Source organism: Stenella coeruleoalba, assembly GCF_951394435.1.
Source record: "Stenella coeruleoalba genome assembly, chromosome: 8".
Classification (NCBI taxonomy): domain Eukaryota; kingdom Metazoa; phylum Chordata; class Mammalia; order Artiodactyla; family Delphinidae; genus Stenella; species Stenella coeruleoalba.
This window is the reverse complement of record NC_137154.1, coordinates 9,718,955-9,746,466: the sequence shown is the minus strand read 5'-3', so window position 1 is coordinate 9,746,466 and position 27,512 is coordinate 9,718,955. Positions and strand designations below refer to the sequence as shown.

Sequence of the window (27,512 nt, the reverse complement as noted above, 5' to 3'; positions counted from 1 at the left end):
GCTCACCCTCCGTGGGCCACCTGGAATCAGGGAAGGGCTGTAGAGAGCTGGCGGCTCAAATACCAGCTGTTGGCAGCTCTGCCCTTCCCAGCCCTACTGCCACCCATGGAGTCCCAGCCCCTCCCATCCCGTCCGTCCTTTCAAACCGGAGCCGTTGCGGTCAGCCGCTTGTCACAGACACAGGACTGGAGCCCCAGCCTCCTGCAGTCCCAGACCCCCACCCCCCGGACACCCCGCCACGCAGCTCCGCGCTCTCCATCCTTCTCCTGCTTCCCAGAATCCGTGCTCCGACTCCTCCTTGGAGAGAGTGGGATGATGTCACTTCCTGAGGGTGGGGGGAGGAGTAGGCACGACCCCAGCAGGCTAGCCCGCCAGCCTGCCCGCCAGGCCGCCACCTCTCTGGGAGCAGCCGGGCAGCGGCTGGATGAAGCGGCTGCACCAGGGAGAGGGCGACCGAGACGGGCTGGGCTGGACGTGCTGGCCGGCCACCTGGCTGCACACCCCGTCGCCCACCCTGAGGGCCGCGCCCACCGGCCGGGGAGACTTGGCCACTTCCCGAGTGATGCCGGTCTCCGCAGACACTCTTTTTCCCTGGAGCCGTCACCGGGGAGAGGAGGACTTGCCGCCCACCTCTGGACCAGGTGCCATGTAAGCCTCTGCCAGCCTGGGGGCAGCTGCCCACCAGCACCCAGCCTCCCGCAGCAGGGGTTCCTCCGCACAGCTGAGCGCAGGGCTGCCCCGGAGCCCCTCACCCGTGTCTCCCGGGCCCCTCCCCGCGGGGAGCCAACCAGCCGGCGCCCCTGCCCTGGTTCCTAGGGCTCTAGGGAGGTGGGGAGGCCCAGATTCCTGGGCCCTCCTCCCTGAGCTTGCCTGTGGCTAACTTGAATTCAGCTACTTCAGAGAGTTGAGATCTGGGCGGTAAAGGCTGCATGGCCCAGGGTGGGTGTGGGAGCGGTGGTCGCCAGGAGGATGGGATACCCGCAGGGCTTGCCCACTGCCCTTCCGGCAGAGGGGCTGGGCACCCCAGCTACACTCCTGACCCCCTGTCCCAACCACGTCCTTCCCTGCCAAGAGGCATAGCTGTGATGGGGAATTCTGTCTGACGGGTGCAAAATCAAGTCATGGAGCATGCTCCCAGCATTCCAGCAAAGCACGAAACGGAAGACATCATTCTGCAGATATTTACTGAACACCTACTATGTGCTGGGCGCTCCCATCCTCCATGTGTCCAGCCCCACGCATGCCCTCACCCCCACCTTCCCCAAGGCCTTCAGCCTTCCACCTGCCCGGCTCGGCGCATGCCGGGAGACAGACTCAGGCTCGGCCTGGGAAGCCCTCACCCAACCCCAAGGACAGAATGAACTGGGCAGCAGGTGGTGGGTGAGGGGGCTCCCTGATCCCATGGAAAGGGAGGCAGGGGTGAGCCCAGGTCTTTAAGGGAGCTGAGCAGTTCCTGTTGGGGTGACCCCAGGCAGAGCTGATCCCAAGGGGTCTGTGCCAGTCCTGCGGGGAGGAGAGTCCTCACGGGTAAGACTGAAGCCGGTGTCTGGCTGCTACAGTTTTAGATATTGGCTCCAGGGGGTGGATACTGTGGGAGGTGGATCCTGCCCAGGGATGGGCCTGAAAGCCCTGGGGCTGTAGGGCCTGGGAGAGATGCCTCTGCTGCTGGGCACACCTGACCAGGAGCGCGGTGGCCCTGGGTGCCGCAGCAGCCCGGGCAGCCTCAGGGTCCTCTGCTCTGTTTCAGGAGGTGAGCGCCAGGCCCGCTGAGCCTCTGCAGAGCTGCCAGCCATGCCCGGGATCGTGGTGTTCCGGCGGCGCTGGTCTGTGGGCAGCGATGACCTCGTCCTGCCAGCCATCTTCCTCTTCCTCCTCCACACCACCTGGTGAGTCTCGGGGCCACGCCACGGGCCTGGAAGGAGGCCTGCTGGCCATCTGTCCCAACCCTGTTGTGTTCCCAGCTCCCCGGAGTTGGTGCTGAAACGGCTATGCCTTTAGGGCAATACCCCCGTGGAGCCCAGAGACCCCGCCTGGCCACCTCCGGGCCTGACCCCAGCACTGGGCGGAGCCGCTGTGCTGTCTGCCCACGGCTGGCGGCTGGGCTCCCTGCTCTCGCTCCCCTGTCCCTGGATGCCCGTGTCCTCAGAGGGACTTGCTGCCAGGTAGACAGGGGTCCTGCTCCCGGAGCAGTGAAGCCCTCCACCCCGCGTCCAGGCTGCGTGCGGCTGCCCGCCGGAGGCCGTGGGAGGTGCGTGGGCCGCCCGGCCCCTCTCACGTGCACGTTCCCCCAGGTTTGTGATCCTGTCCGTGGTGCTCTTCGGCCTGGTCTACAACCCGAACGAGGCCTGCTCCCTGAACCTGGTGGACCACGGCCGCGGTTACCTGGGCATTTTGCTGAGCTGCATGATCGCTGAGATGGCCATCATCTGGCTGAGCATGCGCGGCGGCATCCTCTACACGGAGCCCCGCGAATCCATGCAGTACGTGCTCTACGTGCGCCTGGGTAAGGGCCCCCTGCCGTGGGTGAGGGGGCCGCTCCGGCCCACCCCCACCCCCTCCCTCCTCCTGGGCCCAGCGTTCTTTCGGCCACACGCGATGGGCTGGGCCCTGTGCCAGCACCAGGGCCAGCAGCGAACAGGCAGACTTACTGGGCCCGGTTCTGGACCGGGGGTGGGCAGACTGCGGCCTGAGGGCCAAGCGCAGCCCGCCGTCTGTTTTTTAAATAAAGTTTTATTGGAACCCAGCCACACTCATTCATTTAGTACTTATTGCCTCTGGCTGCTTTTGCATGACCACAGCAGAGCCGAGAAGTTGTGACGGACGTTATGACCCACAACATCTAAAAATGTTATTTACTCTACGGCCCTTTACAGAAAAAGGTTGCCGACCGCTGCCCCGTCTAGGCTGTGCATATCCTTCAGCTGCTTTGTGACCCTTCCCCAAACAGCCCCCCACCCTCCCAGGGAAGCCCCTCAGGGGCCTGGACCAGCTCCCGGAGGACCCGCCTGTCTCCTCTTCCTTGGGCTCGGGTCCCAGCCGCCTCTCCCAGTCACTCCGGGTGGATACTCTTGTGCTCCTGTGGCCTCTGCTAAGTCCTCTTCCCGTGTTAACTCAGGGAGGAGCCATTGTTGGCCTCATTTTGCAGATGAGGAATCCGGGGCCCAGGGAGGTTACTTTGCTCGCTTAAGGTCACATGGCTAGAAAGCATATGAGTGTCAGAGCTGAGATTTGAACCCAAGTTGTCTGGCTCTAAAGCCTGGGCTCTCGGCTGCCACACTGGGATGGCTGTAGAGCTGGGGCTTCCAATGCTGCCCCCTGGGGGGCCGTCAATTCTCCCACCTGCCCCCCTAGCCCCATCTCAGCCCTGGGCCCACTGCTCTGGTCTGGGCAGGGCACCTTGGGCAGCTGCCTGCTGGGGCCCTTTCCCTCTCCTGCCTCAAGTGCCAGAGGCCTCCTCCTGGGAATAGCAGTTTCCATGAAATGAACACCCCGTCACCCAGTCCTCACAGCCCTGTACCATGGACCTTGTCACCCCCATTTTACAGACGAGGAAACGGAGAGAGATTAGGTAACTTGCCTAAGATGCGTCTGATCCCAGAGTTCGTGGATATAGTTCTCATTCCCGAACGAACAGAGAAACGCCTCTTCATCATGCACCTTTGCAGTCACCTTCTCAGGGGGACGTCGGGGCCTGAGGGCACATGAGTAGAACCGGTGGTGGGACAGCCACACCCCCTGGGCCCTCTGCGCCACGAGGCCTGTGTGGCAGGGGCGGCGGGCAGTCTACTGTGCTGGCCAGGCGTCCTGTGACAGGGGGAGCCGGGCCCAGGTTCCAGGGCCTCCCGTCCTTCAGCTGGGGCCCTCCTCTCCTTGCAGCCATCCTGGTGATCGAGTTCATCTACGCCATCGTGGGCATCGTCTGGCTCACCCAGTACTACACCTCCTGCAATGACCTCACTGCCAAAAACGTCACGCTCGGTATGTTGGTCGGCCCGGGGGTGGAGGGGCTGGGGCCAGCCCTGACCCTAACCCTAACCCTAACCCTAACCCTAACCCTGGCATGGAGGGCACAGGACCAGGTTAGACAGGGCAGCCCCGGGATGGAGGGGCCGGGGCCAGCCCTAACCCTAACCCTAACCCTAACCCTAACCCTGGCATGGAGGGCACAGGGCCAGGTTAGACAGGGCAGCCCCGGGATGGAGGGGACAGGGTCAGCCCTAACCCTAACCCTAACCCTAACCCTGGCGTGGAGGGCACAGGGCCAGGTTAGACAGGGCAGCCCTGGGGTGCAGGGAACAGGTCAGGTTAGAGAATAGGAAGCTCAGGCACTGTGAGAGGGAAACAGTTTCCATGAGGACACCAGGCAGTCTGCCATACCCCCTTGGGGAACCCTGGGTTTCGGGGGCAGCAGCAGACACAGCGCTGCCCAGGGCTCCCGAAACCCACACAGCTGTCTGCTCGTGCCAAGGATGGGCCTTGGGGTCACAGCTCAGCCAGGGGGGACGGCTGTGTGGCCAGAGGCTAGGGCCAGGGCCTTTGGAGCCTTGCTCTTGGGCCCCAGAAGCAGTTGGGGGTAGGGAGGCTGCAGTGCCCCTTCTTCAGAGCCAGAGCGGTGTCCCCAGCACCATGACCCTTGGCTTCCCACGGCCGCCTCCACAGGGATGGTTGTCTGCAACTGGGTGGTCATCCTGAGCGTCTGTATCACCGTCCTCTGCGTCTTCGACCCCACGGGCCGCACCTTCGTCAAGCTGAGGGCCACCAAGAGGAGGCAGCGCAACCTGCGGACCTACAACCTGCGGTCAGTGGGCCGGGCGGGCGGGCGTCCCCCGCGGGGTTTGCCGACGGTGGACAGAGGCCGGCCCCACGCCTCTCTCCCGGCGTCTAAACCTGTGTGAGCCCCGGGCGCCGGCCAAAGGCTTACCTCAGGTTCCTGGTCTGTAAAGTGGGAACCGCAGTAATTCCTGCCTCGTGCTCTGCTGTGAGGTTTAACGGAGTGATTAACACCGTGCTCATGGGAGGTTCGTGCTCAGTAAATGGTAGCCACTGTCATCATCTTCAGTGCTAACAACACGAGAATAATGGTAGGAAGCGCTCGGACGGCGAGCCAAGCATTGCATGTATTAACTTACGGTAGCTCGCCGAGGTAGCTGTTAGCGTCATCCCCGTAATATAGAGGAAGAAACAGAGGCACAGAGAGCTTACGTGAGTTGTCTGAGGTGACACAGCCGGTAAATGGTGGGGCTGGGGTCAAGCCTAGGCAGCCTGGCTTTAGAGCCCTGCTCTTAAGCACTCGGCGAGGCTGCCTCTAGGGTTAAGGGGGCTGGAGGAGGTTAACCAAGGAAGGCTTCCTGGAGGGGAGATGTTTTGCACAGTGTTTTGGAGAAGCGGGGGAGGCCGTGCCATGGCAGAGAAAATGCTGGAGGCCGTCCAGGCACATTCACAGGTTCCTGTTTATTGAAAGAAAAAGAGAGGGGGTGCTTCCAGGGTGGGTCACAGTGACTCCTATATATTGAGCTTCTGTTCTGCGTTAGGCCCTGCACTGAGCCCCTTCCGCCATCCGTCTGTTTAATCCTTTTGCCAACCCTGGTGCGGTTGTGACACCCATTCTACAGATGAGGGGTCCAAGTCCCAGAGCGGGCAGGTCACTTGCCCCAGGTCAGGCTGGTGGGGAGTGGAACTGGCACTCCATCCCCAGCCCAGGGCAGCAGGGTCAGGAGCCCTCAGCCAGGGGAGTGTGCTGCCCAGGCCCCCACCCGACCCTCGCGCACCTCTGTGTCCCAGCTCCCCTGGGCCCTCCGCGTCAGCTCGGCACTGTAGCCAGAGCCTTACCCGTGCCTGGGCTGGCCACCTCCCAGCCCCAGATGCCAGGTTTTGGAGCCAAGGCCCCGGAGCCTGTCGTTCCTCCGGGTGCAGCTGGCCATGACCACCAGTACCATTCTGCTCATTCCAATCACATGCCCCCACCTGGCCTGGTTTCTGGGCTCCTGGGGCCCTGGGGAAAAAACTCTCCCCTCCCCAACTCTGGGTAATTGCCTTTGGGGCCCAGGGCAGCCAACGCCTTTGCACTTGGGAGTTGTCGGTGGCTGTCATCTGAATTAGAACGTTTTCCAGCGGTGCCGGGCCCTGTGCGGGTAGTGAGGGTCCTCGAGCTCACAGGTCCCCACCTGTTGTGGTCTGTCCAGCTCTCGAGCGGGCTTGGGAGGGCAGCCCAGGCCACAGCTGGGTGGCTGTGACCACCTCTCAGGCTCTTCCCCACTCACCCTCCCTCTGCTCTGAAACCAACAGACAGTTTTTCCAACAGGGCCGTTTTCAAGCCTGCTGACCCTTCCTCCGCTTCCAGGTTTGGGGCTGTGCACAAGCCCTACTGCCTCACACCAACGGGTTATTTTAGTCTCTGGGAGTCAGGGAGCTGTTTAAGTCCTTTGCTCTTTCTCCTTCCAGTGAAATCTGCTGGTGTTTGGGGTGGGTTCTTCCCACCACTACTTCCTGGAAGCCTGACCTTGGATCTTTGCGGAAGGAGTGTCTGCCCTCCCTTCGCTTTAGTGAGCCCCAGGGTGGGGGATGCTGGATCCATGAACTTTCTGTCCAGACTTATTTATTTATTTATTTTTGGCTGCGTTGGGTCTTCGTTGCTGCGCATGGGCTTTCTGTATTTGCAGTGAGCGGGGGCTACTCTTCATTGCGGTGCACAGGCTTCTCATTGCGGTGGCTTCTTGTTGCAGAGCATGGGCTCCAGGTGCGCAGGCTTCAATAGTTGTGGCATGCGGGCTCAGTAGTTGTGGTTCACGGGTCCTAGAGCACAGGCTCAGTAGTTGTGGTTCACGGGTCCTAGAGCACGGGCTCGGTAGCTGTGGCGCACGGGCTTAGTTGCTCCACAGCATGTGGGATCTTCCCGGACCAGGGTTCGAACCCGTGTGCCCTGCATTGGCAGGCGGATTCTTAACCACTGTGCCACCAGAGAAGCCCACTTTCTGTGCAGATTGAGTGTGTCTCTCCCTGTCTTGGTCTATGTAGCCTAACTGATGCTTTATGCCAAATGTGTCATTGGCTCCATCTGCCCCCTGGTGGGCATAAAGGGTACTGCAGTAGAGTATACAGCACTTAACATCTGCCGGAGGGAAGGGAGGAAATTCTCTTCGAATGTTTAAAAGCCAATTTGGTTAGAAAGGGTTAAAGAACGTGATGCTCTGGGAACTCAGCTTGGCCAGCATGCTGTCCTTTCATCAAGTCCCCAGTAGGGGGGACGTTGGCTTAGGATGTGAGGCTGCCCAAGTCCCTTAGGGCTGGCAGGTCCCAGAAATAGCAAATCCCTTGCACCGTTTCCTAACCCCCTCCTGTAGCCCTGGAAGGCTCTGTGGCTTTCCCTGTCCTTGTGGCCCGTGGCCCGTGGAACCAGGGTTGGGAGCAGGAAGCGGCCCTTAGTTGCAAAGAGGAGCCGAGAGGCAGGGGAGGGGGGACCCGGTCTGTCACTCCTGGTGGATGCTAAGCGCCTTGCAGGCACCCAGGGCCACCCATGTCTGCCCTTCCTGACCACCCAGCGCCAGGCTCTGAAGGAGCTGAGGGGAGGGCACGTGTCACGAAAGCAAGCCAGCCCCTCGTGCTCAGTCTGGAAATTTACTTTTTTTTTTTTTTTTTTTCTGGTACGTGGGCCTCTCACCATTGCAGCCCCTCCCGTTGCGGAGCACAGGCTCCGGACGCGCAGGCCCAGCAGCCATGGCTCACGGGCCCAGCCGCTCCGCGGCATGTGGGATCTTCCCGGACCGGGGCACGAACCTGCGTCCCCTGCACCGGCGGGCAGACTCCCAACCACTGCGCCACCAGGGAAACCCTGGAAATTTACATTTTTATATTGGATCTGTTATCTTCATGCTCAAAACACACCGACTTCTGGGCACCCAGCATTGGAAGGGTCTCCGTGGATAATCGGCCAATTGCTCTCCCTTTGGGTGCAGACTCCTGGGTACCCTGACTCCCCATCAGAGCAGCCAGACCCATTGGGGCTGGGGTTGAGGGTGGAACAGACAGGGGCCAGCCATGCAAATGAAAGGCAGGGGCCCTCTCCCCTCTAATGCAACAGTTCCAAGGAGTTGAAGAATGCGGAGCCTCATTCAGCCCCTTAAACTTCCCCAAGTACAGACAATGTGAGAAATCCTTTCTGAGAGGGGAAACAGGTCTCTCCGGCAGGTCTGCTCCAGGCCAGGAAACAAGTCGGCAGAAAGGCCAGCACCCTGCCACCATCTCCCAGGGCTCTTGATTTGAACTTTTGGAGTGGACCGCAGGGCAGCCCCCAGTTCGGGCTGCCAGCTCTGAAGCCCCCAGAGTGTGCTGTTGTCAGTCTGCCAGAAGTTGGGAGCGTAGGCCCTGGCCTCGGCCAACAGTGCACCATCTCAGGCCATCAGGAGCCCCCCAGGGAGAGCCCTGCTGGCTGATAGCCAGGTCACTGGCCGGCCAGCCTTGGCCGGACCCAGGCCTATTCTCCCCTAGACCCTCCTACTGGGGAGCCCTTTGCTGGGGTCCTGGGAACAGGCTGTCCTGTTTCTGTAATGCGGGCCCAGCTCTTCTGGCCGGGCCCCCTGACCTCACACATACCAACTCTCCCCCACTGCAGGCACCGCTTAGAAGAGGGTCAGGCCACCAGCTGGTCGCGCCGGCTCAAAGTGTTCCTCTGCTGTACTCGGACGAAGGACTCCCAGTCAGTAAGTACTGGGAAGTCGCCGTCCTGGGGCTCACATCCTGCTGTCGGCGACTCAGGAGGCTTCCCTCTGCAGCCCTGCCGGGTGGGGCAGGAGTGAGGTGACAGCCTGCTCCTAAGAGGACCTGTTACTATTCACTGAAGGACTCCCTCCAGCATGTGAGACAGCCAACCCCTTGCTTTGTCAAGGAGACAGAAACATGTGAAGACCTTTTATCCACCCCCTTGGAACTCAAGAGTTTAGTTTAGGAGAAGAGATACTCAAATATCAGGGCAACCCGAAGACAGAAAAGCAGCATTTCAGCAGCTGCAGGTCCCTCTGGAAGATCCGTCCCTCGATGCGCACTGTTAGCCTTCCGCACCCGCCAGGGCGCTGTGGGTCAGTGGTGGGTGGCCCCCGGGTTGGGGAGGGGAGGCAGGGCCCTTAGGGGTCATCTAGTCCCACCCTTCGTTTTGCAGATCAGGCCGCTGAGGCCCAGAGAGGTGGAGTGACTTACTCAGCATTGCACAGCTAGTTAGTGGCAGAGCAAGTGAGGTCAGGAGACCACTCCTCCCCAAGCCAGACAGCAGGTGCCCTGCATGGCAGCCCCCGGAAGCCTTGAGTGGCTCCTACCCACTAGCAGCCCCTGGTGAGCCGTGGAGTGAGTAATCAAGCGTAAGAAAGTCCCTCCCACCCCCAGAGGTTCCCTGGTGGGTGGGAAGCACCCCCCCCCCCAACCCCGGGGCTCTCGGGGGAGTCTGAGGGGTCTCAGCTCAGGGCGTGCAGAGGACACACCCACCCCTCCTGGCAGAGAGCTTCAGGGCTGGCGTTGGAGCCTGGGGAAAAAGCAGAACGTCTTTTCTCAAAAAGGCCGGGGCTCCCCAGAACCTAGGTCCCATCAAACACTGACGGCCTGGGGGTCAGGTCAGGTCAGGTCCAGCCCAGAGAACGTTTTGATCACCTCGTGCTGTGTTGCTTAAAAATTTGAATTGGTGGCCAACATTTAAAAATCAGGAGAGTGTAGGGAAAGTTCAGTCTTTCTAGATTTGCCCGAGGTGGGCCTCTCACAGCAGTAGCAGGCTCTGTTTGGCCCCATTAGGCTTTTGAGTTTGCAGCCCTTGATTCTTCCTCTCTTGCATGTGCCACACACTCAAGGGTGAAACCCAGCGAGAGGAAACCAGTTGCCATGAGTTTCTTCCCATCACAGCCTCTCCTGACCAGTCAGGGAAGAGGTTCCAGACTCAGCTTGTCGTGGGGCAGGGCAGACGGCACTCTGCTGGAAGGGCTGCGTCTGTCTGCCTTGCCTCCCGCCCCCAGGCCCCAAGCATGGCTGTCCTGAGAACAGAGCTGGCAGGACAGCTAGGGGGGCCAGTGGCCCCAGGTCACATTCCCCTTCTGCAGGCACATGGTGGGGGTCCCTGAGCCTACAACTGTGGACAGGTCGGGGAGGGGGCCTGAGACCCAGGGCTCCGTACAGCCCTTAGCAGGGCATTCAAGGTCACAGCTGGTGGGAGGTGGGAGGAAACTCAGTGTGGGGAAAGCAGCCAGGAGCTTAGTTTTGGCTCCTCTGCTAGAGAGAAAAGCTGAAGGAGAAACAGGCCAGGCCCAGGCCTTGATTCCTAGTCCTGGGGAAAGAACAGGAAACGGCTCCCGGAGGCATCTGTGCGGGGTAGACGGTGCCCGGTGAGCGCCGAAGGAGAAGGGTCAGCCGTGTCTGGGACAGCCTCTGCCGGGTCTACAGGGGCCCGGAGCCCAGGACAGGGCCCTCAGGGTCACGGCTGCAGAGGGCCGCATGTGGGGGGCTAGGGGGAACTTGCACAGGGGACCCCGAGCAGACACCCAGCCCCGGACATTCACGCCCCGTGTCTCGTCCTCTCTCCTGCTCCCCTGCCGCCGCCTCCTGCCTCCCTGGACCTCGTAGGACGCCTACTCGGAAATCGCCTACCTCTTTGCCGAGTTTTTCCGAGACCTGGACATCGTGCCCTCCGACATCATCGCTGGCCTGGTGTTGCTCCGGCAGCGGCAGCGGGCCAAGCGCAACGCCGTGCTGGACGAGGTGAGCACGCGGCCATGCTCAGGCCACCTCCCCGCACCGCCTTCCTGCCGGGCCCTCCCTGCCACCCCTGCTGCCCCCCGGGTTCCGCCCACCCTCTTGGCCCAGGAGGCCACCCTTTGACATTCCCTCCCCTCCCTTCCCCAGCTCACCCTTCACCACTCATGGCTCTTGCTTGAGTGGCTTCCCTCTGCGGGGCTGCAAGGCTGCCTCCAGGGCCCCAGGGGACATCTAGTCACAGGGGCCCAATGAAGCATCCAGCCCCACGTTCCAGCCTCTGCGCTTGCCTCTCCGCCCTACCCCAGCCAACACACCAGTCCTAGCTGGGGTCTCCCGGCATCCCATGCAAAATACGTTTTCTCCCGGCCTGGGCTAGCGACGTCCCAGGGGATTGATGCTTTGGGTGGAAGGGGAGCAACTGGAGATATGAGGAGACCTCAGATTTTGGAAAACTGGCCAGGTCACGGAAGAGCTAGAAACCACACGCCCCTTTGGGCTCTCAGGCCCTGGGGAGGCAGGCAGGGTGCAGAGCTGGGGGCCTGGACCCCTTTCTCAGCCGTGCAGCTGGGCCCGGGGCAGTCACCCTAACGCGCCTGTCTTCCAGGCCAACAATGACATCCTGGCCTTCCTGTCTGGGATGCCGGTGACCAGAAACACCAAGTACCTCGACCTCAAGAACTCGGTGAGTCCGAGCCACCCGCCTCCACCCCGTGCCGGCTCCTCTCCCTCTGCCGGGACGACCCGAGCAGACCACCTGCCCTGGCAGCATTGGGCACACCTGCTCTGCGCGGGTCCCCCCTCAGCCCTCCAGGCGGCCCCCCTTCTCAGTTCACGCCCCCTTCCTCCTGAGTCCCCCCCCAGCGGCCCCACCCCCACCCCTGCGTCACGCTGGTTCTGCATAAAAGGCCCCTGAATCGGCCTCTCGGTGCTCAGAATGCTTGGTCCTGGCCTCCTGAGATGATAAAGCGCTTCAGGAGGGTGAGCTGTTACTATTATTGCCATGGTTGTTACTGTTACAAAAGGCAGCAGGACACAGCACTTTGGTTTCCAAGCTCTTTTGAGTAGCAGAACCTCTTAAGCGCCTTTAGGAGAAATCCGGTGTGTGTGTCCCAGTAAAGGAGCGCCTCACCCAGGGCTGAAGCTGCAGCTGGAGGGCCGGCCCTGCCCCAGAAGCAAACCGATTTAGTGTAGCCGGGACCCCTCTGAGTCTGCTCCTGCAGCAGCATAAACGGTGCCGGGCCTGCCTTTCACCCAGAGCCCCGGTGGGGAGGGGATGAGCCATCCTGAGCCCCGTTCCCTGCACGGCGCCAGTGGTGCCAGTCGGGACAGCGTTAGAAAGGATTCATCCTTCACAATCTGAATCCCCTGGAAAAGCCTGTTCTCCATTTGCCCCCGCTCCCCAAAATGGGCATTTGTATCCTTTCTTAAAATAGCCTGTCCTCCCTGGTGGCGCAGTGGTTGAGAGTCCGCCTGCCGATGCAGGGGACACGGGTTCGTGCCCCGGTCTGGGAAGATCCCACATGCCACAGAGCGGCTGGGCCCGTGAGCCATGGCCGCTGAGCCTGCGCGTCCGGAGCCTGTGCTCCGCAACGGGAGAGGCCACAACAGTGAGCGGCCCGCGTACTGCAAAAAAAAAAAAAAAGAGCCTGTCCGTAGCATGTGCCCAGAGCAGCCTCCCGGGGCTGCCCAGGCCCGCTCTCACCACGCCCTCTCTCGCCTGTGGGAGGCAGGGGAGGGGCAGCTGAGCCTCCAGGTGCCAGCGCCCCGCCCTCCTGCCTGAGCCGAAGAGGATACCTCCCTCCTCCAGTGCTTTCCTGGAGAGCAGACACCTCGGGGCCCTGATGAAGGTGCTGTTTATTTCACTTCACAAGATGACTAATCACCCTTTTCACCTTTTACAAGGTGACTAATTCCCTCTAAGTGCAGGAGTCCCCAGTGCCTGGGGCACCCGGGACACCGGAAGCCGCTTTGCTGGGATACCTGGGCCTCCTTACCTTCCTGCAGCTGGTCAGGCTGATAACCGCCACTGGCCTCAGATACCAGCTTTCAAACGGGCGCCTTTCTCAGAGATCCCAGTCTGCCCAGACGCCCTGACGGTGGGCCACTGGTCTGGTCCCCAGCATGTCCATGTCTCCAGGGCCCGCCCTGCTGCTCTGTGGCCTGGGCAACCCCCTCTGGAGGGTCCGGACCTCTCAGGGTTAAATCACCCTTCCCGGGGGCCTGATTGCCGAGGTGGGCGATGGTCGCGCGGTAACCTCCCCCCTCTTCCCTTTTCGGGAAAACGGGCGAGGAAATCGATCCAGTGCTCTGAGTGCTTTTCTGTCCCCAAATCATTAATTTCTGAGATTGGTGCAATGGGACAGGTCTTAGGAGGATTCGTGCCCTGGTTGCATGGAGATAATTAGGGAAATGCAATTATCTGGAGGAGCTGGTCCTCCAAGGTGGGGGTGGGGGTGGTCTGCAGCCCATTGGGAGGGCAGCTCCTGCCTCCATCCTCCATCGAGGGGAGCCCATGGGCCCTGAGGCTACAGGCAGGAAGGGCAGGAGGTGACCGCCCTCTGCCTCTTCTCTTCCAGCAAGAGATGCTCCGCTACAAAGAGGTCTGCTACTACATGCTCTTTGCCCTGGCTGCCTACGGGTGGCCCATGTACCTGATGCGGAAGCCGGCCTGTGGCCTCTGCCAGCTGGCCCGGTCCTGCTCGTGAGTATACCGGCCCGTCCCCCTAGCTAGCGGCATGTGCAGAGGGGCTGTGGTCACGATGCCGGGCCTGCCCATGGGGGGCTCTCCCTAAACGGACTGTACCTGCTACCCTGCCCGCTGCGGCCCGCGTTGCTTCTGTCCCGCACCATCTCTGGGCCTCAGCCTTTCTAGTTCGGTGTTATCCCTGGTTGGGGAAGGGCGTGGGCTTTGGAATCACACGGTATCAGGTTTGAATCCACGCTTTGTCACTGGCAGCCTTGGGCAAGTCAGTCTACCCCTGCAAGCCTCAGTTTCCTTATCTGTAAAATGGGGATGTTTGAGAGGATGAAATGAGACGTTGCCCAGCATCTGGCTGTGCAGCTTACCCCTGTCCCATCTCTCTCCCTGCCCCCTCGACTACTCCCCTCTGCCCGCATCTTCCTTCTCCCGGCTCCCTTCCTGTGCTCTGCCTTCCTGGAAGAAAGGCCTTTCCCGGTTGAGCCCCAATCCATAGAAGCCTCTGGAAGGGCAGCCAGAAGGCCCTTTGTGAAAGGCTCCAGCCCTCTTCACAAGGAGTTGGCAAGGCCTCAGCCGGGTGCCGCCCTTAGCCCACCGCCGGGGGCCGGGGTGGGCTCTGCTTTCCTAAGTGGGCCAGAGGAGGGCTCGGCTCCACGAGGGCCCCTCCCCTTCTTTGGTGTCTCCATGCTCTGCCCGGGCCGGGCAGAAGGAGGACAGCTCCCTGGGCTCCCTGTTCCGGAAAGGCTGGCACGCTGGGCGGGCAGCTTCTGTTCCACGACACCACCGCCCTTGGGGCACAAGTAGCCACGCCCTCCTTCAGCGTCCTTTTCCCAGGAAGCTGGACGGCTCTCAGGCTTGTTCCCACCATCCCCCAGCGACTGGCACAGCTGACCAGGGCATGCCCACGCCCCTCCCCGTCTTTGCCAGCCCGCACACTGCTTCTCCCCCCACAGCATCCTTGGGAGCCCCTGCAGCGGCTGAGAAGCTTCTCCCAATGAGCACTGGGCCAGGAGCCCTGAGACCTGGGCTCCGACAGCCCTGCTCCATTTGTCACTGGCAGAGTGGGGACGTCATTTGTACAGGCAGTGTTCGTCCTGCCCACCTGTGGGGTATTTCAGAAGCCGGGGAGTCACTGGCAGCCTGGGCACTGGAGGGGCTCTGCAGACAGGAGCGAGGCTGCACTTGCAGCAGCTGCTCAATACTGCGGGGAGAGGAAGCAGAAGGACCTCAGACCCCGTGAGGGCTCCGTGAGAGCCCGGTGCCCTGGGGGGCGGAGAAGAGGCAAGCCTGGAGTCCCGGCCTACAGCCAAGGGTGTCAGGATGGAGGCCAGAGGGCCGGGCTCCCTTTTCTGAGTCCCAGCCTGTCCACAGCAGCCCAGAGACCCAGCACTGGCTGGAGGAAGGAGGGCAGCCCACCTGCCTCAGGCCCAGGCCCTTCACCTGGAGTGGTCCTGCCGTCCCACACAGAGCATGGCAGGCCATGCCTGTCTACGGCCCCGCCACCCTGGGGACACCCCACTCGGCTCCAGCCCTGCCCTGGACGTGTGGTCAGTCTCCATGGGCCAAGCGGGTCCTCAGGCTCCCGGGACCTTTGAGCCCCTCAGCGCCCCAGCCTCCTCTAGGCGGGAGTGCTGGCCTCGACGGTGCCGCAGGCCCCTCCCTTCCGGGCTGCTGGCCCCGCTGCTCTCATCGGTTCCCCTGGCTCTCAGGTCACTGACTCAGGGGCAGCCTTCTCCCTGGAGAGAGGTTGGGTCCCTATTGTACACCAGGTGCTTCCTGCATCTTGGGCCTTTGATCCCACCCCAGCCTTGTAGAGTAGCTATCAGCACCTGCCCACCAGGCCCTCGCGGTCAGGAAGGGCCACCAGAGCAAGGATTCAAGCCCGGGTCTCTGTCTCCGAAGACTGCGTACACTTCGGCAGCCACCTGCTCGGTGCTAGAGGGCGGGGCTGAGGTTGGAGAGGGGCCACAGCTGCCTGGAGAGGGGCCACAGCTGCCTGAAGACGGGAGCCTGGCCCACAGGCCCAGCCCTGTCCCCACTTGGCCCAGCAGTGGCGGGCGAGGGGCGTGGGGGTCTCCCAGAGTCAATGGAGATGGTCGCCCACCCCAAGCCCGGTTGCTTCCGAGACTTGGCTCGACCCTGGGTTTTCTCAGCGAGGCCTCTTCCCATTGAGGGGTGTGTATCAGTCCCTCAGGCGCTGCTCGGGTGAAGACAAACCTCTGTGCATCACCAAGATCTAGGATTCTTAGTATCAATAAAATCTCAGCCGTCAAGCCAAGAAAGCAGGCAGACACAGGTCACATGCTCTCGGGGCTCCAGGGCCCCATCCGTTGGTTGCCGGCCCCCTCTGGTGGCCCGAGGAGCCGCTGCACTCGAGCTGGGTGCCCAGCTCAGCCGCTCAGCTGTTCACTTTGGGGAATCCTGCTGGGTGCCTGGTGCTGGGGACGTAACTGTGAACCAGGCAGAGCCAACCCTGCCCTGTGGAGCCCACCGCCTGGTGGCAAGGCACAGACAAGGAAATGCAGCCCATTGGAGCACGTCAGTGTTTTGGAGAAAAATTAGGCTGTCTGTGCGGTCAGGCTTGGCAGGGGAAGCTATGTCAGATGAGGTGGCCCAGGCGGCGGACCTCCCATAGCATAACATTTGAGCAGAGGCCTGAAGGACTGAGGGATCTGGCCACACAGAAACCACGAGAAGAATGTTCCAGGCAGAGGGAACCACGGTGCAAAGAGGCTGAGGCAGGAGTATGGCCAACGCATCCGAGGGGAGTCGGAGGCAACAGGCCAGAGGACCAGGGCCAGATGGGGCAGGGCCCTCGGCCCTTGCAAGGACTCTGGCCTTTATACTGGACAGGAAGGGCAGCATCGGAGGGTGTTGAGAGCAGTGACGTGGCTTGACGTATATCTTAAAGGGTCACTCTGGCAGCCATGTTGAGAACGTAAGGGGCGAGTGTAAATGAGGGAGACCAGTCAGGAGGCCCCTGTGACACTCTAAGGCAGGGATAAGTGGCTTGGAGCAGGGTAGGGGGTGGCGGCGAGGGCAAGCGTTCGGAGTCCAGATCTGAATTTGAAGGCAGAGCCAGCGGACGTGCTGACGGACCGGTGTGGGACGTGAGGTGGGGTGAGGACCCGATGGCGATGGTGCCGAGCGTGGGGCTGAGCTGCGGAGCACAGGGGGCGGGGCCTCCGGGACTGGGGCCTGGAAAGGTTGCAATCCTGTGGGACATCTGGGAGGAGGTGTTGCGCAGGCAGTGGAATGTGAGCAGGTCTCCGGGGCTTATTGGCGCGTAGGTGGTATTTAAAGCCCAAGACTGGATGAGGCCCCAGGAGCGAGTGTTGCTGGAGAGAAGAGGAGCTCCAGGGCTGACCTCTGGGTCCTCAGTGAGAGGACGAGTGCGAGGAGGCTGCCCCGAGGGAGAAGCAGCCCAGGACAGAGGGTGCCTCCAAACGAATGGGGAGAGCGTTTCAAGGGGGAGGGCGAGTCCCACTGGGTCTTGTGCTGCCGAGAGGCCGAGTAAGATGAGGGCTGGGCCCGGCCCGGGCCGCTGGAGCTTTGCAGGGGAGGCCTTGGAGAGGGGGTACGGCTGCAAGAACCAGTTCCAGAGAGGATGGGGGAGACCGGTGCTCCGTCGGGGTCCCTGGCTCTGAGCCCTCTGCCACCCGCCCAGGTGCTGCTTGTGTCCCACGCGGCCCCGGTTTGCCCCTGGAGTGACCATCGAGGAAGACAACTGCTGCGGCTGCAACGCCATCGCCATCCGGCGCCACTTCCTGGACGAGAACATGACCGCGGTGGACATCGTCTACACCTCCTGCCATGATGCGGTGAGGGACTGGGGCGGGCTTGCCAGGCGGGTGCAGCGTCCCCCCAGCCTCGGTCCTCCACAGGCCACAGGAGGCAGGCAGCGCTGCGGCCTGGAGAGTGTACGCCGTCTCCCTCAGCGGCAGGAGCCCTTGGCCTGGCTGGCACGGCTGGCCGAAGCCTCCAGGCCTCCCCTCGCTGGGCAGACCAGAGATGGGCCGCCTCCTTCTCCCCACGTCCTGGCCTGCATCCGCTCCGGGGCTAGGAAGTGGACCCCAAGCCCGCACCCGGCACTGGGGCTTCCTGGCCCCAGCCTTTGGGGGAAGGAATTGAGAGGGAAGAAGCCGGAGGCACTGGGGAGGGGGCAGCCCCTCAGGACTGAGCAGGCAGGACGGCAGCACTCAGGGCACCCGGGTCAGCGGAATTAGGAAGGCCGGGTAGGCTGTGTGCCGGGTTGGGAGGGACCTACTGTGGCCCTTGCAGGCGTCAGGGGCCCAGTGGCCAGTGGAGCCAGATTCCCGGGCCCTGAAGGAGACTGGCTTCAGTCACTTGCCCAAATCTGCCTCCACCCTGGGGGCCGTTCAGGCTCATGAGCTGCCCTTCTCCTAGGTCTATGAAACCCCCTTCTACGTGGCCGTGGACCACGACAAGAAGAAGGTGGTGATCAGTATCCGGGGAACCCTGTCCCCCAAGGTACGCTGCCCAGTGACCCAGCCCACCCCGTGGACCCCCTCACAGCCCCCGAGGGTGCCCGCCTCCTTTTTCCCGTTCTCAGTCCCACCCCTCACCGTCCTCTCTCCCCACAAGGACGCCCTGACAGACCTGACCGGTGACGCCGAGCGCCTCCCTGTGGAGGGGCACCATGGCACCTGGCTGGGACACAAGGTACCCCTCCCCGTGGGCTCCCCCGGCGGCCCCTGGCCTTCTCCTCTCCGCTGCCAGCACGCAGGCCTGTCCTGTTGGGGTGGGGGCTCCTCCGGCGTCACTGGGCTCACCAGGAGAGACTGGTCAGAGAGGTGCGGATTCGTCTGGAAAGTCCACTGCCCCCCACTTGCCAGGACCCCCACAGCCCTGCCCGGCGCAGATCCTGTCCCACAAGGGCTCAAGGAGGCAACTGGGAAGAGATCTCCCTGGTTCCTATTAGGCACACCATCCCTGTGAGCCTCAGTTTTCTCATCTGTGAAATGGAAATGATGTGATTTAAGTGTCCAGCAGCGCCCCCAGCCAGCTTGTCGTGAGGACCAAAGGGGGAAATGGGAGGGACAGGGTTAGTGAGCTTCACATCCCTGGTTTTGCTGGTCCCTGACAGGCCTCCCTCCCTCCCTGTGACGCCCACCTCTGTTCCTCCTCACCCAGGGAATGGTCCTCTCCGCTGAGTACATCAAAAAGAAGCTGGAGCAGGAGATGGTCCTGTCCCAGGCCTTCGGGCGAGACCTGGTGAGGCGTTTTCCATGCCATGAGCCCTTGCCACACCCAGCGCGCCCTCCCCCAGGGCAACAGACTGGGGACAGGACAGGTGAATGATGGAGCCTTCCCTGCAGGCCAGGCTCCTACACTCTCCTTCCGTCCCTCGCTCCCAGCCCCCTCCTCACTTGCTCAGTCCCTCCCACCCGCTCTGGCCCTTTCTTCTTTTGTACCAGCTCCTCTTGAACACCCCTGCTCAGCCCCACGCAGTTGTGAGCACCCGCTCGGTGCCAGGCACTGGAGGCTAAAGATGGCTCAGTTCTGGGGCTTCCAAAATGTTGAGCAGAATGAACACAGAAGATAATTGCAGAACAGATAGAAGGGGTGCTGCTCTGGTTGAGGGCGATCTGGGCCTGCCCACTGCCCATTCCTCCCTGTGCAGGCAGGCAGCTCCTGAGGTGCTCCTAACTGCCCTGCCCAAAGCCAAGCAGTCCCTGGCCTCAGGAGACCCCAGTTTAGTGGTTGGGGCACAGGGATGGGAGCAGGTGACCAAATGATTATAATAGAGTGTAATCATTATAGTTGAAGGTCTATCCCAGGTGCAGATGCAGTATCTAGGAGGGAGCAAGCCTCTCCTGGAAAATCAGGAAGGGCTTCTCCAAGGAGGTAACCTCTGTGCAAGGTTTTGAAGGATGAATAGGAGTTTGCTATATAGTCTCCCCAAGAAGTTGCTCTGTGGGGACCTAGCTTGGCCCTTCCTCTGCCCCAGCAGCCACACAGCACAGACATGATCCCAGGACTCTGGGAAGCCCCCTCTGCCTCCCTGGTGTCAGCTTGGCAGGCAGCGGGGCAGGACTCTCAGGGCTTTTCTCGGTCCCCAGGGCCGCGGAACCAAACACTACGGCCTGATAGTGGTGGGCCACTCCCTGGGCGCAGGCACCGCTGCCATCCTCTCCTTCCTCCTGCGACCCCAGTACCCGACCCTCAAGTGCTTTGCCTACTCCCCGCCAGGGGGCCTGCTGAGGTGAGCAGTCTGGGGCCTCAGACTTGGCTGGGGGCAACTGGTGGACAGCGCTGGGAGCTGGCTTGGTCAGGGGGCTAGACTGGGCAGTCTGGGTTCCAATCATAAGGGAACCCGGGAACGGCCTGGAGAGTGGAGGCGGGGGTTCTGGCAAAAGCCAGGTGGACCCTGGGATCTAGCCCCAGCAAAGCCTTGCCGACGGGATAGGCGGGCAGGGCGCAGGCAGCCCCGCTCCCCAGAGGGTCTTGGAGTGCTGGAGCCGAGCCCGCTCGGGAACACCGCGCCCCTCCCCTGCCTTGGCACCCCCTCGGCTTCCCTTGCAGCGAGGACGCCATGGAGTATTCCAAGGAGTTTGTGACAGCTGTGGTCCTGGGCAAAGACCTTGTCCCCAGGCAAGTCGCTCCCTCGCTCCACCTGCCTGGCCTGGGCTGTTCTGCCACCTCGGGGCCTCACCCAGGTGCCCCGTCTCTCTCACTCAAATTCCCACCTCCTCGAGGGACCCCCAGAACCCCCCAACTCAGGTGTCCGGGGTGAGAGGGCAAGGTCGGCCCGCCCTGCCTGGCCTCCCCTTCCTGGCTGGGCCCTGCCGAGCTGCAGGCTCCTCACCCGCCCCGTGACCCTGACGGCCTGGTCGTCTTGTTCCCGGGAGCCCTGCTGCCCCTCACCCCGCTCGTCTCCCCGTCCTGGGCCAGCTCAGGCTGACGGCCCGACGGCTTCCTTCTCCAGGATCGGCCTCTCCCAGCTGGAAGGCTTCCGCAGACAGCTCCTGGACGTCCTGCAGCGAAGCACGAAGCCCAAAGTGAGCTCACTCCCCTCCCGGCCGCCGGGGCGCCCTGGGCTCTGGGCTCCCCGTTGGTCTTCTGCCCCACCTGTCCCTCGGCCCCCTCGCCACGTGAGGCCAGGCTGGAGTACGGTTGATGTCTTGGGGACCTCAAGCCATCAGGCCCTCAGCATCTCCGAGCTCACGCCATCCGCCCCCTACCTGTCCTTGTGCAGACGGGGGAACGGAGGCCCGGGGTGGGCAAGGGACTTGCTTGTGCTCACACGGCAAGTCGTAACGCAGTCAGGACTGGAACCGGGGGCTCCTGAGTCCTGACTCCTGCGGCACAGAGCTGCCTGCAGTCGGGACAGAGCAGTCCCGAGGTCAGTGCTCCGAGTGTGACGGGAAGGCCTCCTCCAAAGCCCACCGCGATCCCCAGGCTCGGGGAGGCTGGAGGTCACCGGGGGAGGGGCTCTGGGCGCAGTTGGTTCCGGTTTTCCCTGCGGCTGAGAGGAGAGGACCAGCCCTCCCTAACCCCTCCTCAGGCCTGCAGAGGACACTGGGGGCTCTTCCTGTAACGTGGCCTTCAGCGTTCCAGGCTGGGGGTGGGCACGCTGCAGCCAGGCGCCCCGAGGCGGGCAGGGGGTGGCCGGCCAGGCCCAGCAGGGCCTCTGTGCCCCCAGGCCCGCCCTCACCCCATTCACCCTCTCAGCCCAGTTGGGACTGTTCCCAGCCTTCGTGCCCGTGACCGTCTGGCAGGCAGGGCACCAGGTGCCGGGGTGAGCGGGCAACGAAGGCACAGGAGGAGCCTAAGGACATGGAACTGCTCCACTCAGACCCAGTCCTGGGTGCTTGTCAGGCCCAGGAGGCAAGTGGCGGGGAGCCGCCCCCATGTGGCCGGGCCTGGTGGGTGCAGCTGGACTGAGCTTCGGGGTCTGTTCTGCCTCTGACTTACGAGACGACCTAGAGCAAGGGGCCTGTTTCCCCTCTGCTAGATGAGCGGCTGACTGGTGTTGCAGCCCTGAAGTTCAGCCCTTCCACGTCATCTGTCCTCGGCACCTTTTTGGCCATCGTGGCCGCTGGACACCTCAGCCCCCGCCTCTCCACTGGGCGCTGCCCTTCCCTCTGCCCCGCGGCCATCCCAGCTCCCCACCGTCACCTGTGAGCTCTCCTGAGCACCCCCTGCCCACCCGGGCAGCGCCACTCAGCTCCATCCCCCTCTTCTCCCTGTCCCCACAGTGGCGAATCATTGTAGGGGCCACAAAATGCATCCCCAAGTCGGAGCTGCCCGAGGAGCTGGAGGTGACCACCCTGGCCAGCACGCGGCTCTGGACCCACCCCAGTGACCTGACCATCGCCCTGTCCGCCAGCACCCCTCTCTACCCCCCCGGCCGTATCATCCACGTGGTCCACAACCACCCAGCGGAACAGTGCTGGTAGGTGCTGCCCGCGCCCTGGTCAGCTGGGACGTGGCGGCAGCCAGGGCAGGGGAGTGGAGGGTGGGGCCGGCCTTCATTCTGTCACCCTTGGGGCGTAGGTGCAGAGGCTGGTGACGGTGGCCCAGGGCGCCCACAGCAGGGTTGCCCCAGCCTCGGGCCCTGGAAGTGCAACGACAGGCCAGTCCAGAGCAGGACTCCAGGCTCCTCTCTTGACGGTCCCGGTCTTCGTCCCCAGTGTCACCCTTCCCTAGTGTCCCCCAGGACAGCTGTCCCCACTCGCATCCGTTTAAAAGCGGACGCCCTGGAGGGTCACCCTAAAGCCCTGGCCAAGCTCACGCCTCAGTTGTCACTTGGCATCGCGGCTGGGATGAGCTGGTAGACAGCTGGCGGGGGCAGGAGAGAGACCAGGAGAGGGCGGGTACAGCGACCTCTCCCACCTCACCCCACCCCCACCCCTTCCCACACTCTCAGAGGGTTGGGCTGCCTCCTCGACAAACAAACGGCTTGCGCCGGCACCCTCCCTAGGGTGGAGCAGGTATGGCCCAGGCCACAGGCAGGTGACAGCTCAAGGTCAGGCTTTCCAGCTCCACGTGGCATAAACGTTCCTGGCTGCGGAGGGCTGGTGGCGAGGGCTGAGGTGAGGCAGAAGCAAGGAGCCCGGGGACACAGCCCTGCTGGTCCAGCCGGGCAGGGCGTCTCCAAGGCCCCCCCACCCCCACCAAGCCAGGGCAGAGAGCAGGGCCAGGGGCCTGCGGGCCAAGGCCAGGCTGCCCCCCACCCGCCAGCTTCCCTCTGGCCCCTGTGCCCCTCAGCTGCTGCGAGCAAGAGGAGCCCACGTACTTCGCCATCTGGGGCGACAACAAGGCCTTCAACGAGGTGATCATCTCGCCGGCCATGCTGCATGAGCACCTCCCCTACGTGGTCATGGAGGGGCTCAACAAGGTGAGCCCCACGGCGCCTGGCTGGCTGGGTCTCCGTCCCCATGTTACTCACAAGGGTGCGACGCTCCCTGGACACTCAGTGGGCCAGGGAGCCCACTCGTTTCCTGGGCTCCACACCCGCCTCTGTCCACACCACCGTGTGCTCCCACGGTGGGTAGGGGCTAGGAGACACCCAGGAACCTGTCCCTGAGGCAGGCTGAGCTCAAACCCTGAAGGCCACCTGGCACTTGGCGGACGCATGGCCAAGCAGGGGCAGCCTTGGCCATTGCCCGGCCATGGAAGGGCCGACCACAGGGTAGGAAAAGTCCAACCTGTCCCATCTGTGCGGTGGGTGAGGCACGATCACAGGGCCTGGCCTCGACCTTCCCGGAGGAGCCGGGCCCCGTGTGGGGAGGAGAGCAGGCCCGGCTGACCCCATGAAGCTCTGCTGGGCCTGAGAGGCCTGGCCTGCTGCCCTGCCTCCACACGTGATTGTCACCCCTCCGCTGCCACCAGCTTCCCCGTCCCGTTCCCAGGTGCTGGAGAACTACAACAAGGGGAAGACGGCCCTGCTCTCTGCTGCGAAGGTCATGGTGAGCCCCACGGAGGTGGACCTGACTCCGGAGCTCATCTTCCAGCAGCAGCCGCTGCCCACGGGACCACCTGTGCCCGCCGGGCTGGCCCTGGAGCTGCCCGCCGCAGACCACCGAAACAGCAGTGTCAGGTGAGCGCCGTCGCCCCGCAGCCCCGCCCCAGAGGGTGTGTGCAGTGGCCACGCGCGTGCTTTCAGCGCGCGAATGCCTGTGCACGTGTGCATTCTGTGTACGCGCCGGGCCCTCGTATGTTCACGCCACTCTGCACACGTGCACGGGAGGGATTGAACTGGCCTCCGCTGCTCGGGGTCTCTCCTGCTCTGCCCCCACTGTCCCCCAGCCCGCCACCACTGAAGCCCATGTGGGCTAGTAGCCATCTAGGGACCACAAACACACAGATTCACTCCTAGGTGTTTAGACCCAAACAGGTGGACATCCAGGCACTTACACGCACGCACGTATTAAAGCTGACACGTGTATATACATGTGTTCACAAATAGTAGCTCTAAGTGCACAGAGCCCCATACAGACAGACTCACGTATAGAACACACGCCAAGACAGAGGCCAAGACGCTTGGACACAAGGACACGCTTGTGTGGGCAGCCATGTGTGTAAATGGTGGATGCACCTGTACCCAGACCCAGGCTCTCAAATACATGGGCCGACTGACGTGCAGATGCCTAACATGCAGGCTGCATGCAGAAACACAGGCGTGTACACGCTTCCAGACGCAAACACACCCCACATTCACACGCACTCCTTTGGGGGTTGGGCTCTGAGGCCGTGGCTCCTGGGGTGGGTGGGGATCCTCCTGCCTCTCTGGGACCCTTCCCGCCCAGGTCCTGGGTCCAGGTTACAGATCTGGCCTAGAGGCCGCTAAAGAAGGCGGTGGCTGCTTCTTGGCCCTTGGTGGGGACACCTGGACTTCTCTCCCTATCTCACAAGCATTTCCCATAGCGGCTGCATGACCAGATGGGGGAGCCAGTGTCCGTTCGCAGCTGCAGTGACTGCTGCGTCCCCCACCCTGGCCCTTCACTCACTCCCTGCAGGCCGGTGTGCGGAGACAAGGGGCTCCAGGGCCCCATCAGCAGAGGGCTACACCCCATGGGAGAGGTGGGAGGAACCCCCGGGTGAGGAAGGAAGTGATAGGAGCTCAGGAAGGGGCCCAGGGGGGTGCTGGCCCGGGAGTGGGGTTGAACCCAGCGGGGGCGGCTCTGGGCCATGCTCTCTCCCTCCCTACCTTCCCTCCTTCCCTCTCTACCCTTCCACCTCTGCCTCCAGTGACCTGGGGCAGCCAATCTCTCTGGGCCTCAGTCTCCAGGTGGGTACAGCGACGTTGGTGCAGTGATGGGCACCAGTGCAGGCCCCCGGCCCCCTCTCCCCAGCTCAGCTCTGCATCGACTCTCTTGTCTTCTATCTTGGGGTCTGGTTTTTAAAAAGGAGGGCTCCCTGTCCCCAGACTGTTCAACCACTTTCCCCTCCTCCCCCTCCCCAAGCTCCCTCCCACTGGGGAACTAGGGGTGGGCCCCCACCCCGCTGAGTCTCACCCCTCCCTACCCCCTCAGGAGCAAGTCCCAGTCTGAGATGAGCCTGGAGGGCTTCTCGGAGGGGCAGCTGCTGTCCCCTGTGGCCGCGGCAGCCCGCCAGGACCCAGTGGAGCTGCTGCTGCTGTCCACCCAGGAGCGGCTGGCGGCCGAGCTGCAGGCGCGGCGGGCGCCGCTGGCCACCATGGAGAGCCTCTCGGACACGGAGTCGCTGTACAGCTTCGACTCGCGCCGCTCCTCCGGCTTCCGCAGCATCCGCGGCTCGCCCAGCCTCCACGCCGTGCTGGAGCGCGACGAGGGCCACCTCTTCTACATCGACCCCGCCATCCCCGAGGAGAACCCATCCCTGAGCTCGCGCACCGAGCTGCTGGCGGCCGACAGCCTGTCCAAGCACTCGCAGGACACGCAGCCCCTGGAGGCCACCCTGGGCAGCGGGGGCATCACCCCCGAGCGGCCCCCCAGCGCAGCCGCCCACGACGAGCTGGAAGAAGGGGGTGGCGGCGGGGCAGCCCCCCGCAGCGGGGAGCTGGCGCTGCACGACGGGCGCCTGGGGGACTCGCCCAGCCCTCAGGTGCTGGAGTTCGCCGAGTTCATCGACAGCCTCTTCAACCTGGACAGCAAGAGCAGCTCTTTCCAGGACCTCTACTGCATGGTGGTGCCCGAGAGCCCCACCAGCGACTACGCCGAGGGCCCAAAGTCCCCCAGCCAGCAAGAGATCCTGCTCCGCGCCCAGTTCGAGCCCAACCTGGTGCCCAAGCCCCCAAGGCTCTTCGCTGGCTCGGCCGACCCTTCCTCGGGCATCTCGTTGTCGCCCTCCTTCCCACTCAGCTCCTCGGGCGAGCTCATGGACCTGACGCCCACGGGCCTCAGCAGCCAGGAGTGTCTGGCAGTGGACAAGATCCGGACTTCCACCCCCACCGGCCACGGGGCCAGCCCCGCCAAGCAGGATGACCTGGTCATCTCGGCACGCTAGCACCCCAGGAGTTGCTGCCCGCTGAGGCCCGGGCCAGAGCAGGCGGCTCCTCAGGCTTCTGGTGGCTGCCCCCCAGGCCGGGCAGCTTTGAGGAGAGGCCCCCACGGGGCCAGTGTAGCCTCAGGCATTGGGCATTGCTGCTGAGCTGGGGGTCCGCATCCCTACCTCAGCTTTGGAACCCCCAGAGCCAAGGCAGCTGGGATCTGGGCCCTCCAGATAGGGAATGACGGGGAGGGGCGTGGAGCAGGGAGAAGCCTGGGGCAGCCTGCCAGGTGGACAGGGCAACACTCTGCCCTCTCAGCCTGAGTGCCCCCCACAGGGCCATCCTGGTACCTCCCATTCTGGGACAGGCCATGAGTACGCTGACTCCCCGTCACTGCCCTCTGGCTGCTCTCCCAGGATGGAAATGGAGAGCGGCCCCCTCCCCACGTATTCTCATCTGTGGTCCAGGCTGGCATCTGCCCTGGCCACCCCCAGATCTGGTGCCTGCTGGCCAGCCCCCTGGGGTGACCCCCCCACCAAGGTGGCCCACAGTGCTGTGTATGTTTACAGAAGCTGCTGGGCTGGGCTCAGGATGTGTCCTGGGCTTGCAGGCCCCCGACCCCCGCTGCAATCACGTGTTTAGTAGCCCTCTTCTGGGCAGGCAGGCACCAGCCTCCACAGGGCCCAAGGCAGCCATGGGGCCTGGAGGGGCCTCCAGGAGGGTGTGGTCAGGGCCGTCCCTTCTCTGCCTGATATCCCTCATGCTGATCCCTCTGTCGATGGGTCCTGGGTGCCCAGGCGCGCCCCGTTACTTCCTGGCCTGCCTTCTACCCCCGGGGATCCTGGCCACTCAAAGGGTGGAGGGCACAGGTGTGACCACCCCTGCCTGCAGAGTCAGTGCCCTGGAGGGAAGGAGGGCCCCACCAAACCCCCTTTTAATCACCTCCCCCCAGGCCTAGGCACGCCAGGCCCTGGGCTCTGCAGCCAAACACGCCTCCACTCTGCACAGCTGCCCCTCCCCGCTGGCCTGGGCTCTCTGCTGGGAGTGGGCCTCTCTTCCCTCCCACCCACAATGTCCTGTTGGCACTAAGTAGAGCCTGGCGTGGGGTATTGTGGGAGCCGGCTAGAGACCCAGGAGGGCCAGGGGCCCGGGGGCCATCCCAGTTTAGCCTGAGGCCTCCACAGCCCACACTTGGGAGGGTTCCTTCCCTGCTGGCTTGGAGAAGCAGCGGGGAAGTGGAGCCCCTGCCTGTCCGCAGAGGCAGAGCGGGGAGGGGGCGCATGCCAGCGCGGGGCGTGTGTGTGCATGTGCATGAGTGTGTGCCGAGGAAGGGGCTGCTGGGGCACCCTCCCCGCCCCGCCCGCTCTGCCTGCCTGCTGACCCTCCCAGCCTGCCAAGAAAACAGGCAGCAAACATGACGGGCACCGCGCGGCGGGGGCCGCGGGACGAGCTCGGCTTCGGACACGGCCCGTCCCCCTCGTCTCGCCGGCTGCTCTGACCCCTGGTTTGGAAACCTGGTGTGTGCCGAGGCGTTGACCGCCCGCTTGTGCCTTCATTTCCTTGGAGGCAAGGTCCCACGACTCTGGGCCCGCCCATGGCCTCCCTGGGTTGGCTAGGCTCCCCTGACCAAGACCCCCGTCTCGTGATCACTGG

General features: G+C 63.3%; 1 protein-coding gene across 1 annotated transcript; it reads left to right on the top strand.

Annotated features, from left to right (window-relative positions):
• Positions 1-26,400, top strand: DAGLA (diacylglycerol lipase alpha). The gene is made up of 20 exons (XM_079930209.1): positions 1-648; positions 1,748-1,886; positions 2,292-2,503; positions 3,877-3,978; positions 4,660-4,798; positions 8,609-8,696; positions 10,594-10,728; positions 11,330-11,407; positions 13,302-13,426; positions 17,091-17,244; positions 17,831-17,914; positions 18,029-18,106; positions 18,578-18,658; positions 19,507-19,649; positions 19,970-20,038; positions 20,373-20,445; positions 21,646-21,842; positions 22,658-22,787; positions 23,302-23,489; positions 24,925-26,400. The coding sequence occupies exons 2-20, from the start codon at positions 1,792-1,794 to the stop codon at positions 25,874-25,876; spliced, it is 3,123 nt and encodes a 1,040-aa protein (XP_079786335.1). The 5' UTR covers positions 1-648; positions 1,748-1,791; the 3' UTR covers positions 25,877-26,400.
• Positions 26,401-27,512: the final 1,112 nt, after the last annotated feature.